Source organism: Eptesicus fuscus, chromosome 19 (genome assembly GCF_027574615.1).
Source record: "Eptesicus fuscus isolate TK198812 chromosome 19, DD_ASM_mEF_20220401, whole genome shotgun sequence".
In the NCBI taxonomy this organism is placed as follows: Eukaryota; Metazoa; Chordata; class Mammalia; order Chiroptera; family Vespertilionidae; genus Eptesicus; species Eptesicus fuscus.
The window spans coordinates 46,131,842-46,146,660 of NC_072491.1; the positions used below are offsets into that span (position 1 = coordinate 46,131,842).

Sequence of the window (14,819 nt, forward strand, 5' to 3'; positions counted from 1 at the left end):
ACATTGATTCTAATAAAATATATATGATAAATAACATTTATTGGACCCTTATCTTCTAGCCGTTGTTCTGATTGAATTGTAATAACTCAGTCTGTTCTTGACCATTTTTGTTGAAACTTGATTTCTGGAATGATGCCGTCCTATGAAGGCTGTATCATCTAGGAAATCTTTAGTCTGTAGGCCCTCGCTGTACATGATCTGCACCTTAATTCTGCAGAAGCCATTCACACACAGCAGAGTCCTGGGTGCCAGAGAGTATTGGAAACAGGATTCAGTTCCCTCAGTGGCAACTTGGCCCAACCGAACAGCTAGCATTCAGGACAGGCCGGGCCACCAGTCTCAGGAAGAAACCATGATGCAAAGCTGGACACCCAGCAGTACCATAGAGAGACCTCAAAGCCACACACACACACACACACACACACACACACACACACACACACACACACAGAGCTGTAATTCTTTTCCCACTTGGAGTGTGAGATATGTCCAGGTTGATAGGTGGGCCCACCCGGACGCCCAGCTGTAGGTTACTGGGGAGGAGAAACAAGTCAGGAATTGGTGCAGACACATATGCAGATACTATAACTAGAGCGTTTCAAACTTGGAGTCCACGTTCTTTTGCACATTAGGGAGGCCCCCAAACCTTCCGTGTACAGCTCAGCCTCTCCAAATAGGCTGTCCTAGAATAGTGCCAGCCACATAGTCTGGACAGCCCAGGAAGCATCTCAAGCAGGCAACAAATATTTGTAAAGTGTTTTCTTTATATGCTACTAACTCTAAGAGAAAGGTGCTTTTAGAAAAATGTCCAGGCTTCATTGAAGAAGCACATAGCAATCAACTTGTGTTCCTAGCTGGCATGAAACTGTCTAACTGGTGGCCAAACTCGGGATGCCTGAAGACAGACAAGTGACTAATACTAGGCTGTGTGTGGCCAGGACCAAATGTATTTTCTGACCACAAGACCATGTCTAGAGTCTCCTTTGTAATTACCACACGGCCTACTGTAATTGTAAACCTTATATTTACTTCCTGCCTTTGACATGTAATTCAGGGTCCAAGGCTGCACCCCGAGCTAGGGTGAAATCCTCTGTCATTTGCCTAAAACCTGTAAAATCATTGTTGTGTGAGGGTGTGTGTGTTTGTGGTTGCCACATCTGTGAAATATGTTAAGTATATCCTTATGAAAAATATGCCCACTCCTGCCTTGTTAGATAAAGCCCTTTACTAAATCAGATGTTTACTGAACACCTATTACTATATGCCAAGGATATTTTAGACTCTAGGAAACATCAGTGAACAAGACAGCGAAGACCCCAGAGGGAGACCAAGGGAGGGGAGGGGAAAAGGGAAGGAGACAGGCAAGAACATAACTCACAGCTCGGCCAGCATGGCTCAGTGGTAGAGCATGGACCTATGAACCAGGAGGTCAGGGCACATGCCCGGGTTGCAGGCTCAACCCCCAGGGTGGGGCATGCAGGAGGCAGCTGATCAATGATCCTCTGTTATTATTGATGTTTCTATCTCTCTCCCTCTCTGAAATCAATAAAAAGTTATTTAAAAATAAAAAGAACAAGTCACAGATGAGTGCTATGGGTAGTGTCACAAAGGGATGTCACGGGGAATGCCTAGGTGGCTTCTTTAGCTTGGGTTCCAGAGACGCCTCTCCAAGAGGTCACATTGCCTGGGCCTGGTGAGTGAGAGGGGGATGGTAGAGAGGTGGGCTGCGTGGCCGCTGTGAAGCGTGTGCACGGAGTCTAGCCAGAAGGCTGCTGCACGGGTCCGGGCAGGAGGCCGCAGGAGTTCCTTCTAAGATGGAGTGGAAATCAAGAGAAGGGTCTAGATCTGGGTTACGGAATGTAGCTCAGAAACAGTCCACAGAGCTCGCTGGTGTTTTGGATGAGAGGAATGAAGGAAAAGGAATAATCAAGAATAATTCCAACGGTTTTGGTTTGAGCCATGAGGAAGATGATGACTGAGATGAGAAAGGCTGAAGGCAGTCCTTTTTAGCTCCTCACATTAACAGTCATAACTGACTCACCGTGAACCTACATCTTGGGCTCCAATAAATGCCTTCACTGCCCTCCCCCCAGTGCACATCACGGGAATGTTCATAGCATTTTGGATGCTTAACTGCTCACTTCACACTGCTTCAAGCATTCCCATGGTTTCTCCCCTGTAGTGCTCACTTCATGACGTGAAATGAATCACAGGAAAGCCACTGGCATCCCTCATGGGTCCTCTGTAAATGCCAGCTCCTGCCCAGGCCTCCCTCCTCGGCACCTCGCTGGGGGCCGGGGCCCAGGCTTGGATGGAAGGGTGCATCCGAGCTCTGCCCCAGCCCAGAAGTCGGCAGCTGGCACAGACCATCAACATGCCTGTAATATGTTTGTGGCAAACAACAGGACCAATTTTCTTGTGTTTCTCTTTATAATCAGAAAAAAGTTTGAGATCTCTTTAATAACAAACTAACAACTTGGGGAGTGAAGGGTGGGGGTGGGGGGGTCAGGTTTTAGTATTCAAATGAACCAAGCCAAGAAGATAGAGTCAGACCTTGCTTGACTAAATCCCTGCCTGATTTGATCTATATTTTTTCCCTCCGATTTCCTTGTCCTGGGCTTATCAAAAAGTTGTGTCTTTGTCAGCTAAACTCGTGTAAGTGACATTTGTTGCCAGATGTGACCTTTTGTTAGCACATTGTAGAATCCCGGCGTCAATATCACTTTCTATAAATACAGGTTTCGGGTGAGGGAATGTTCTATCTGGAGAGAAGTTTAGCTTCGGAGAACCTTTCTCCTTTTAGCCTCCTGGTCTGTGGGCTCTTACTCACCGCTGGCATTCTTCCTCGGCTTACGCTGTCAGACCTCCTCCTTCCGTGATCACTCATGCTGGTAGCCACCTACGGTGCCAGCTCCCCACTCGGCCTTCCCTCGTGGTTGGCAGTGCATTTGACTTGTGCTTTCTTGCTTCCTCTACGTTTTGAAATTTAAAAATAGAAAATAAAAAACAAACCCACAGTCGTTCACGCTGGCTGAGCTCTGTAACTCATCTAGCAGACTTTCCGGTGAAGTCCACAGTGTAACACATGCAGTCGGAAAGCAGCACTGGTTCAGAACCAGCCCTGGGAGGTGTGGACAGGGGCCACTCTTACTCAGACGGTCACACACACACTTGGAGATGGGCAGTGGCTGCCCACAGGGGGCGGTTTGGAGAGCCACCTGAGAGAACGCTCCGCTCTGCTCCTGACTCTCCTCCTCTCCTGTCTGTCCCCTTTTCTGTCCTTCAGTGACATCTAACAGAATAAAGGGGTTCTAGGACCAAAAAGTTAAAGAACCCCTGCACCACCTGACAGTCATTGCCATTTAGTGAATGCGACCTCGTGCCTGGAGCGGTGCAAAGCGCACTACATTCTCCATCTCTTCATTTTTGCAACAAAGCTGTCAAGGGGAGCTTTAAAAAAGGCCCGGCTAGCCAAGGCCTCGCAGCTGGATGTGAGAGAGACCACCAGGTCCTTAGGACACCGAAGCCACACTCCTGGTTACTGGACAGCACGCCTCCACAGAGGAATCCTCTGTGACTTGGACAAAGTGATTTACTGCTCTGTCTGGTCTCCTCTCAAAAATGGGCAGAAGGGTTAATAGGCATCGAAGTGCCCCTCACAGGGGCTGACACCAAATAGACCCTGAGCGACTACTGACCCCCTTCCTTCCACTCCTTCCTGCCCTTGTCATGGTGGACCCGTAGGCTCAGCCACTTCCCCTTTTTCTTCTAGACGGTCTTCAAGCAGACCGAGAGGCTGATGGACCAGAGGGGGTTGACGAAGACATGATTGTGACCCAGAGTCAGACCAACTTCATCTGCCCCATCACGCAGGTACCGTGTCCGCCTTCCTCCCCTGAAACAAGAGCAGTTCTCTTCACAGAGGCCAGGGGTTCCTGTTGGCCTGCGGACTTGACTTCAAGTCCACAGTTAAGAAGGGAGGAAAGAGGAGTGATGGGGATCGAAGAGTATATTCGTGGGAGGTCGGTGGGCTGGGAAGACTTTCCAGTCCATCATACCATTTGGGAGTAAATTACTGGCCCACAGGCCAAGTGACACTGTTACCACTGGTCTCCCTGCTGTTTCTTCCGCGGCCTCTGTCCTAATTAAGCCTTGACAATGACTGGGAGGTTAAACTTAGAAAGCCCAACTAGGAAAAAACAGCGCCAAGTAATCAGTGCCTTGGAGAAGTTACTGGAAGTTGGTCATTAGCATTCCTGAAAGCCTAATGTCTCCTTGATTGCAGCTGGAAATGAAGAAGCCCGTGAAAAATAAAGTGTGCGGCCACACCTACGAAGAGGAAGCCATTGTCCGAATGATCGAGTCCAAGCACCGACGGAAGAAAAAGGCCTGGTGAGTTGGTCCGGAAGGGAAGTGGGGCCTTCCTCGGGCCGAGCAGGCAGAGGCGCTGAGCTCGCGCCAGGGGAAAGGTGCTTTACCGCCCCCCTAAAGTAAGCCGCCTCCCAGATGGCGTAACCGTGGGGGCTGGCTTTCTGGGAAAACAATGCAGGAGGAAAAGGGTAGTAACCTCCTCGGGAAGAGCCGGGACGCCAACCACACGTTTCTAAAGTAGGAGAGAAAGGAGTTGGACTGGATTGTCATCATTAGGTAACAGGAGTTTTTATGAATTTGTGCCATAGCCTGAAAAAAAATGCAAGAACTGTGATACTAAGAGAAAGACGAAAAATCTTTCATATCTTTAATTACTTCAGTAACTTCCCCAAAGGTTTAAGTCAATGTGTGGTTAAGTGGTCACTGAGAAATTATTATTACTTTTAAATTGGAATGTTTGAAGGATCTTTCATATGGATATTTCTACCTCCTTCTCAAACGCACCCCACCCCCTTACCTCCCATGACCACAGAGGACACAGCGGGGCTCCTGGAATAACATAGAACCCTAAGCTGGCGAGGCTGACTTTTTGAGGTGTTACACTCTTATCACAGACTTGGAATTATCACTAGGAATGGAATGGCAGGTGTGACCAGCTCTCAGTGGACTGGTGATAACAGTCCTTTGATGTGGGCTTTGCTTCTCAGGGCCCAGAAACTTGCTGGTCCAGACCTGGAATTGGAATTCCCCACCACCCCTCCCGGGTGTGGGCTTAGAGAGGGCGTTGGAGACTGCCGCTATCTCGATGGTCATTCAGTCAAGTGATCGACCCTATTTATTCTAGGAGGTCGACCTGTTGGTTGCAAAATGGAGACAGTTGAGTGCATTCTTATCTGCTTTGAGTTTTCACCTTACAGTTGTGATGTTGTATTTCCCTAGGAAACCTCCCATTTCACCCTGTGAATATCCTTTTCTTTGTTTCTGAACTTCTCGGCCTTTCTTTTCTATGAGCTCTTTTCTCTCTTCATTCTCTGCAAAGCAAAATGTCCATTTTTTAACATAATTGCTAAGAAGAAGTGTTCCCAGAGTTCTGTTTCCCGGCTCTTCTTTCTTAGTTTGGAATATTCTCCAGGAGTCAGATTTGCAAAGGGCAGCCACCGGTACAAAGCACATTCTCACGGTCCCACGGAGGGGTGGGAGGTGGGGGGGAGAGGGCGGGGCACGTCCAGAACCGGCTTCACATTTAAGTGGATCTTCTCAATTGCACACTTTGGCTTTCTAATGCCCTTGGCCTTTTTCGAATTGTGCACATTTGGAAGCGTTTGTGTGATACTTGCCATTTAGGGAAAAAAATTTTCTCATACTTCTATAACTTGGGTTCAGATTCTGCAAACTCTTCCGATTCTCATAGCTTAATAATAACAATTAAGTCCAAGTGGAAGAAGCCTGGGAGATTGACAGAGAGGATAACGTCTTTCCTGGGCCTTGAAAAATGAGAAAGATTTCGGAACGGTTAAGAAGAACCGTTCTGGGCGAGAGGCTCGCCCCACTCAGAGCCTGATCACTCGGTGGATAGTAGGGACTGTTTCAGGGCATGTGTGCTGGAGGGAGAATAGAAGGATGATGGACAAGAGCAACAGAGGAGTGGTGTAAAGGCTCAGTATACCGGGTGTTAAATGTCATGATTTTGTTAGTTTTCTCATCTATAAATTGATGCTAATAGTTGTAATTGCCTGATTGGTATGTCTTAAATTTGAATAAGATATATATAAAGTGTTTAAAGTACCTGACACATGGTAAGACTCAGCACACGTCGTCCCATCATCATCATTGTCGTTGTAATTTTTTGCCACCATTATTCTATAGGCATGAGAGAACATTATTTGCAGGGAGTAACGTAGGCCACCCTGGAGTTAAAGAAGTTACTCCAACAGCACTTCACAGGATGGATTAAAAAGGCATGAGGAGCCTGGCTGGAGTGGCTCAATGGTTGACCACTGACCTATGAACCGGGAAGTCACAGTTTGATTTCCGGTCAGGGCACATGCCTGGGTTGCAGGCTCGATCCCCAGTGTGGGGCATGCAGGAAGCAGCCATTTGGAAGTATCATGGAGGCTCGACATGTGGATTTTTTGAACTTGGGAGAAAGCTCTGAGCTGGAGACGTTGATTGGGAGGTTGTCAGCACAGAAGAGTCAACCCCACTTACCTGCCAGCCCAGATGCAGCTCTGCACTGGACGTGACCACCACCTGAGAGCCAGCAGGGGGACCTGGGCGAGGCTCTGCTCTGCGCCCGGCTGCTCTCAGCACCTGCCCAGGGCCTGCGGTGGACCCTCGGCGATGAAAGGGCGGTCAGAGGGGGAGGACCCGGTGGAGCGTCTAAGACATCATCAGGAACATGAGGAGGGGAGAAAAGAGCAAAAAGAGCGTGGGGGAGTGGGCGGGGCCTGAGACAAGGGGCACTTGGCAGGAGATGGAATTCAGGGCCTCTGCACAGTCCACCTCAGAGGTTCCTGATGAAGCATGAGCTCATGTCACCTCCCCTGATGCACGCCGGCATGATGAGCAGCTCTGGGTTCCCTTGGTTTAAAATGCCTGTGACACATGCAGTGTGAGAAGTCTCCGTTCTTCCTCCTAGATGTTCTGATTGTGTTTGCGAGGCTGGAGTTCCAGGTACACCGCGTTACTGGGCGCTGACTAAACGTTACTGTCCCCGCCTCGGTCTCTGGCGGGACCTCTCCATGGGTTTGAGTCAGAATCAGACTGGTGAGACGTTGGCCCTAACTAAATACAGTTGTTAGAATGATTTCCTGGAATATCTCTCATAATAGGCTATTTATCTGACTAATAAAGCTGTCTTATGATTTTATTAATTCAATGTTGAAAGTATTACAGATGTCCCCTTCTTTTCCCTATTGACCCCCTCCAGCCCATCCCCACCCCCGCAACGATTTTTATATTAATAAGACATTTCCAGTTTTCCACCATCATTTCTTTCCTTTTTTAAGAACCTGCACTGTAGTTAGCAAAGCCACATCTAAGAGCATGTAGAGTAAACTTAAGTTGACCAGAACTGTGGTGTTGATCAGCAGAACTCCAGCACTGCGCGTGTGGTCCCGTGTTAACCTCCCAGAGCCTCCGTTTCTCCATGTGTAAGGTGGAAATAACAGCTCCCAGAATTCGGGGTTAGAGAAATGGTGGGGAGTTGCAGCCTAGCTCTGGACCGCAGCCTTCTCGGCCGTGGAGCAGCGAGCCAGCCAGGAGGAAGCTCTTGTTGGACAACAGAGCCCTAAGCAAGTAGCAGTCTGGTACTGAGGGGGAGCCGGTCGGTGTTACCTCACATTGTTTCAGACTCAGGGGATGTGGGATGCAGTTACTCTCTGTGTTTAGGTCTGATAGGAATCCATCCCACTCAGGTTTCCAGAGGGGGCTATAGGCCTTCTTTCTAGAACTTTCTAGAGCTGGGTTGGACCTTGGAATTCTTGGGACCCAGATCCAGAAGCTCCGAAGACTCAGAATCTTGTCCTTTTGAGCTGATGCCGAGGCCAAGGTTCCCCACAGCCTCCTGGGACCCTTTGTTCAGCAGACACTCACGCTGGCTCGCTGCTGCAGGAGTGCTCTGCCCTGGCCGTGACCTGAGTCGGGACCCAGCCTCCTTCCAGGCCTGCGGGTCTGACTCCTGCACAGCAGTGACGCCAGAGCTGGAGAGCTTAAGACTGGGCACTGCCACACCCGACTTGCTCACCAGGATGTTGTGGGGATTAAAGCGCCATTGCTTATGTAGAGTTGTTTCCCTGGAGGAGTGCCCAGATTCGGGATCATGTCATTGTGGCCTTGTCCTAACCTTTGTGTCTTAAAGCTTGTGTTTGTTTACTTGAGATGGGGTGAGAAGCCAGGTTCTCCCCCAGCTCCTGCAGGGACCCCTCCTCCAGGAAGCCTTCCTGAACCCTCGTTCTTGCTGGACAAAAGGCGCCTCCCCCAGGCTCCCGTGGGACCATGTCCGTGTGGCCCCAGCATTGTGGGTGGGCTGGCTCTTCCCCACATGATTCTCAGGTGCAGAGCCGTGGGCTAGAGCAGGAACCACACATTGTAGCACCTGAGTGAGTTCCTTGACCCTTGTCAGTGTCATCTACTTCTTTCTCACAAAACCCTACGCTCTACCTTCATCTTTCTAGAGGAAGAAGCTGAGGCACAGGAATTGAGTCACTGGCCCAGAGTGTCACAGCCAGGAGGCGAGCGCCGGGTCTCTTTCACTCCTGAGCCTGTGTTTGTGTCATCAGCCATCGGGCTCCCCTTGAGAGGGCTTTCAGTGGATGCTTCTGTCCCGGAGTCAATCCCTTCGATGATCTGAGGCCTCAGTCTGACACAGGCCCCTCTGGCTCTGGCCCCTCCGGGCGAGTGTGCCTGCTGCTCTGCAGCTTAGCGGAGTGGCTAATCCGGCAGACATTCTCCCAGTGCTCTCATCTCGGACTGAAACCGCTGATGTCATCAGGAAGTCCTCCACCTCACTCTCCACTTCCCTGTCCACCGCTTGGTCACCGTCTGGCCGGCGTGTGGGAGCCTTTGTTCTGTGGAGGGGCGACACCAAGGCTGGCGGCAGGGAGGATGCTCGTGGTGGGAAAACACTGAGTGAGGGTCGCCCCACAGTCCTCCCAGCCCCCGGCTTCGGCTCACAGTTCCATGTCCCAGAAGTTGAGTGATGAAAAGTGCCTTTTCTGAAGTCAGGAAAGTGTCCATGTCCTTTCCACAGGGCAGCTGTTTACTTACTCCTTAGAGAAAACATTCACGTGGCAGCATCAGGGGGTTTGGATCGAGTGTAAGGCATGTCCAGGCACCCGATCCCTACCCTCACCCAAAGCCCAGTCGCCAGAATGAGGCGTACCTGGGCCAGGCTCCTGATCCTCCTTCCCATGGGCACCTTTCTGGACTCAACGTTTAACACATGGATCCAGGCACCTTCACCTGTCCGTCCAGGGCCCCTTCACCTGTCCGTCCAGGGCCCCTTCGCCTGACCATCCAGGGCCCCTTCGCCTGACCATCCAGGGCCCCTGCACCTGACCATCCGGGGCACCTTCACCTGACCGTCCAGGGCACCTTTTAGCATTTTTAAAACCTACTGCTCACAGCGCAGAGTTCATCACAGTGACTGATGTCTCTGCTCTAAAGTCACCTTGGCCCAGAGACCAAGAGGGTGTCTTGCGGGGTGAACTGTGGGCTTCCCGCTGCTGGACAAATCAGAGCTCATGGTCAGCCGTCTCCCCCTCTGGGTTACGTCTTTTGTCTTATATTTGTTATGTTTATCTCCTTTTGTACTTGTTATCTTTGCTCTCACTCCACCTGTGCTGTTTGGAGAGCTGTCTCCGGTCACTAGGCGGGGCTGTGTGTGGGCAGGAACCTATATTTGTAATTCACACTTGGACGCCCAAGCCCTAGCCCAGGACCAGCCACACAGAAGAGCCATTGCATGCATGAAATGTGCATGTGTGTCGATGTATTAAGATGTATAGAGACCATCAGCTTTAAAATGTGCTAGAAGAACGGTGACCACAGAGCACACGAGAGTCATGGGAGGTCATGGAGGGAGCCCGTCCGAGCCGGGCGCTGCCTGCAGCCCGGGAAGCGGGGCTCTCCCCCCTCTGCACTCCCTGCAGCAGAGGCGCAGCAGGGTCACTGGAGTGGGCGGCTCAGACAGGATTCGGACTCGCAGTCTGGCTCCTGTTGAGAAGAAATCAGGTGACTTCATCCAACCACTGCCTTCAGAGGAGACCATCCACAGAGCCGCGAGCTCCCCAACCCCCACGAGGATGAGTCATGCACTGATGCCCGCGGCCACAGCTGAAGTCCCCATCGGCCCACTCAGTCTCTCTCCACGGGAAGTCATTTCAGAGGGAACACACACATCCTGGGACTCCTGAGTCCCCCCAGCCGGGTTTGCAGTTGTTCCCCTCGGAGATGAGGAACCACCCATCAATTGCCCATCGGCTCGGCCAAACTGAAATAAGGCCAGTCCTAGGGGTTCTACTGGCAGCTCTGTCCTGGGGCTCCTCTCTGCTCCCCCTCATCCACACCGCCCCCCCCTCCTGGACCGCTGCGGGTCCCCAGTGTCCCTGCATCCACTCAGCCTGTGTCCTCCACTCAGCAGCCAGAGCTGTGTTTTCTATTGTCTCCCAAATCACAGCCCTCCTTGTTCAAACCCTCCACTGCTTCTCTTCATATTTAAAAACAAAAACCACCCAGCTCAGCCGCCGCCCTCCTCTCCTAGCGCCCTCCCTCCTGCTGAGCTTGCTCTTCCTCCAGGCCACAAGCTGCCGCCTCCTGGGCCCCTACACCTGCTGCTGCTCCAGCCCGGGCCACACGGGCACCTGTTCTGGACGAGACCTGCGAGGCTTGGCTGACCCCCACGGGACAGCCTCGGCCCACCCTCCCCCTGCCTTGACCGCTTCCTTGCCTTCACAGCACTTAACGAACTGAACTTCAGTCTGCCTGTAGGTGGTGACTTCGTGACCACCTGTGTCCCCCATTGGAAAGCAAGAGCCGGGAGTGGGCACTGGATGGGTGTAGCCTGTGCCCCCAGCACGGGACGGGGCCTGGCACAGGTGGGCGTCCGTTCATACTCTAATGCGTGCCCATCACACATGATTTTTAAAACGTGCTTCTTTGGGGTAAAATGCCCTCATTTAAGTACGTGTGTGGGAGAGAAGTTCATGCAGAAGGCGTTCAGGGGCCTGACCTCATTTTCTAATCTCTCCCAGTTGCCCTCAAATTGGCTGTGGCCACGCGGATGTGAGGACATGTGATCTGGTCCAGGACGAAGCACTGAGAAGGGCGATTGAGAGCCACAACAAGAAAAGACACCGTCACTCCGAGTAGGAAAAGCCACCTGCCCGCAGCCAAGCCCGCAGCCTACCTCCTGCCCCAGCCATCTGTAGAGAGCGCGCTGGTCACAGCGCTTCGACTGGCTGCATCGCACACTTTGTTTGGGGTAAAACTTGAAGGTTTTAAATGCAATCGAAATCATTTTTCTATGTTACAATAAAAAGTCAGGGGAACTATATTGTTTATTTTTAAGTACTTTATAATTTAAATAAAACTTTGATAATCTACAGCTGGTCCTGTCTGTGCACCGCCCGAGGGGTAAGCTGTTGTGATGGTGCAGGCTGGGAGTGCCAGGCCCTCCTATCTCTCAGACTGTCTTTATTGTCGTTTGAACTCAGTGATGCCTTTAAGGGACATTGGAAATGGAAACACATCGAAACACCCCTGTCGTCAGCATTTCCCATCAGGACAGTAAGAAAAGCGTGAGGTGACGGAGCAAAGCACGATGCTTCGTAATGGGCTCATCAGTGCCGTGGTGACTGTTGCCGCCACAGTGTCACCCATGGGAAGCCACCACATCCTGTCCGTCTTCTGCTGTGGCTCCAACCCCCGGGGCCTTGGGGTCTTGGGCCATGAGCCAAAGGCGTTGAACCAGTTATTTATTCTCTGGTGCCCCTTTAGCCCAAAAGTCAGTGGACTTATGACAGCAGGGTCTTGAAATTGAGTATCATTGATTATATTCTCATTGTGTGAAGAGTGCTACTCTATTAATAGTCTCCATATCAACCTTTTACCAACCAGAATAGTCGGTGAAGTCAAACACATATCCTGACTACACTAGGAAACCAAGAATAGCGCATAATGGCTAACATTTATTGAGCGCTTACTGTGTACCAGGCTCTATTCCAAGTCACATATACAGTAACTCCCATAATCGCCTGATGAAGGCACTACGGTTATTATTCCCATTTTCCAAATAAGTAAAATGAACCACAGAGAAGTGAAGTAACCCATGGGAATTCCCAGAGCTAGTAAGTGGCTGAGCTGGGATGGGGAGTTAGGTTGTCAGGTCTCAGAGTCTGCATGCTTAGCCCCACGCTCTTCTCCCGATTAATTCCTGTAGAATCTTAAAATACACTCCAAGTCCACATTGAAAAACTGAGCGTCTTTTAAATAAACAAGCATGTACCTCTGTGTGTGTGTGTGTGTGTGTGTGTGTGTGTGTGTGTGTGTGTGTGTGTGCGTGCAAAAAAATTTTCATTAAAATGCAGGGAATAACTGGATTGGACCTCAAAGAGACAGTGATGGCTCTGAAATAACATGCATTTCCGTAGAAAAGCCTAGTCTAAAAATGGCAGAAAAAATGTTGAAAACGTTTTCATGGAATTCAGTTGCTACAAACTGAGTGACTTTGAATTTCTTAAGATGCTTTATCTGAATCCGACTTCCTGAGGAAACTATCATGTTTAAGCCAGAACAAACACGCTGGCCATGGAATGCGGGTCTTTGTGAAATACTTTATTTCCTAAACAGATCAAGGCCGGCATGAAATGCTCGCCCGAGGTTCAAGCTGCGTTTTCCCCAACTCTTTCCGAAGAGGAGGCAAGATATTAATTAGTGTGGATGCCAGTCTCCGTCAGAAAAACGCGAAACGACCCCATCCCACCAGGGGAAGGGGTAGTGCTTGCATCCTGCGGGCTGCTTCCTTTCCAGGCTTCAGAAGCCATGCTTCACACATTTTTCTAGCCAATTTAAGAATTGGAAGTTTTAGACAAATTTTTTTTTGCATCTTTGAAGATGCAAACATTAGGTTGTCATTGTCATGCTGGCACATGTGTTCAATTTCTATTTCAGGAGTTTTCCCAGGAAGTGAAACCTTTTCTTCCCGTGAAATCATCTTTACCTTATTACTGAGACACTCAATCATATAAGACAACTGAAAGGGGAGTCTTTCTAGTCAAGACGAGGTAGGACTCCAGCCCCTTCCTCCCGGGGCAGCCCCGGAGCCTCGCCTGAGATTACCCAAGGCCCCGTGAGTGACATTTGAAAACCACACTACACATTGGAGCTAAACCAGCTGTTCAGATATGACTGATTTAAGACTTGGACAATTGTGTGAACATGGCATTTTTTTATGTGTTAGTTCCTTTAAGAAACTTCCAGTTGGGTAAGTTTAAAACATTACCACAAACTCCAAAAGATGAGATAATTTATTTCTGGCCTGATACAGAACTTTGACCACGGGGTGTCCAGCTTGAATCAGCTCTGTTCGGTGAGGGCTGCATCGGGGTGTTACGGGGGGAGAGAGAAATGACAGGACTAAGGGAACCAAGGCTGCCCTGAACTCATCGCTGGCTACACACCAGACTCAGGCCCAGGTGCCTAAATGTGTCACCTAAGTGAATCCTTTCTAATACCCTAGAAGGTAGGGTTGTTAGCCCATTTTACAGATGCAGAAACCAAGGCTCAGAGTCATCCTAGTCACTTGCCTGAGGTCCCTTGCTGATGTGTGGTGGAGCCCATAGTGGGTCAGAACAGTGAGCGCAGAGCAAGCGATCTGACCCACCAGGCTCTTTGCCCCAGGCCCCTAGAGAACACTGGTGACCAACCGACCTGCTCTTCTGTCCCGTCTCCCTGATTTCCGTTACTGAGACCATTTCCCAGGCTTGCAGGCCGCAGTCAGCCGTCCAGTTAGCATAGCCCAGTTCCCTCTGCAAACACCCCGCCAAGTCCAGGCCCTGCTCCCTGCCTTCGTACTTAGACTGTTCGGCCGCCTTTCAGCTGGTCCCCGACCTCTAGTCTTCCTCCTCCCTTACTAACTTGCTAGATTGCTGATGGGGTCATTCCACATCCTACTCAGAAACCTTCCTTTCGACGGAATGCGGTTCAGACACAGCACTCGGGATTCTGCCCCAAACCAGCACTCACTCTGCCCCCACACTTCAGTTCACCGAGGCCAGTGGTCGGCAAACTCATTAGTCAACAGAGCGGCAGTTTGCCGACCACTGACCTATGCTATTTGACAGGACGGGAGTTAACCCTCGGCACTCCTGACGAGCACCTGTAGAGGACCGTGGGCAGGTCACTTCACTGCTCCAGGCCTCAGACTTTTCCTATAAACGCAAAGATTTGGACTTCTCCCCAAGGTTTCTCTAAACCCTAATTTCCAGGCCACATTGTCAAGGAATAGGACATTGGGGAAGTAAGTATATGGCCCTTTGGAAGGAAAGCAGGCTGACATGCAAATCAGTATGTATGTGAACCAAATGTGGTTCTTCAACAAATACTTGTAAGGCCAAATTTATGCCATGTTTTGTACTAGTTTCTTAGGATACAGAAATCTCCCCTCTGAAGGGATTCTTGTCTAGTTGGGGCAGACAGATACATAAAAAAATAAACTTCACAGAAGGTCATATGAGTGCCATGTACAGAGAGAGGACAGTAACACAAAGAAAAGAAATGCAGAAAAATTATTGAGTAAACAAATTATGTTTCAGTAAATCAGGTAACAGGAATCAAAACAAGTTAAAAAATCTGAAACCTCCTGTTTGGCAGATGTGGGTAAATCATGAAGGTGGATTATCCAGCTGTATTGGAAATTTGTTACATTTTGGAAATCTGCCTTCTAGCTT

The 14,819-nt window shown here is 50.0% G+C and overlaps 1 protein-coding gene across 1 annotated transcript in view; it reads left to right on the forward strand.

The window, feature by feature from the left end:
• Positions 1-11,425, forward strand: part of NSMCE2 (NSE2 (MMS21) homolog, SMC5-SMC6 complex SUMO ligase) — a 224,753-nt gene extending 213,328 nt beyond the window's left edge. Inside the window, exons 5-7 of the mRNA XM_008143271.3 lie at positions 3,773-3,873; positions 4,286-4,392; positions 11,124-11,425. Coding sequence (XP_008141493.2) covers positions 3,773-3,873; positions 4,286-4,392; positions 11,124-11,241 — 326 coding nt within the window. The 3' untranslated portion in view covers positions 11,242-11,425. The remainder of the gene's footprint in view (positions 1-3,772; positions 3,874-4,285; positions 4,393-11,123) is intronic.
• Positions 11,426-14,819: the final 3,394 nt, after the last annotated feature.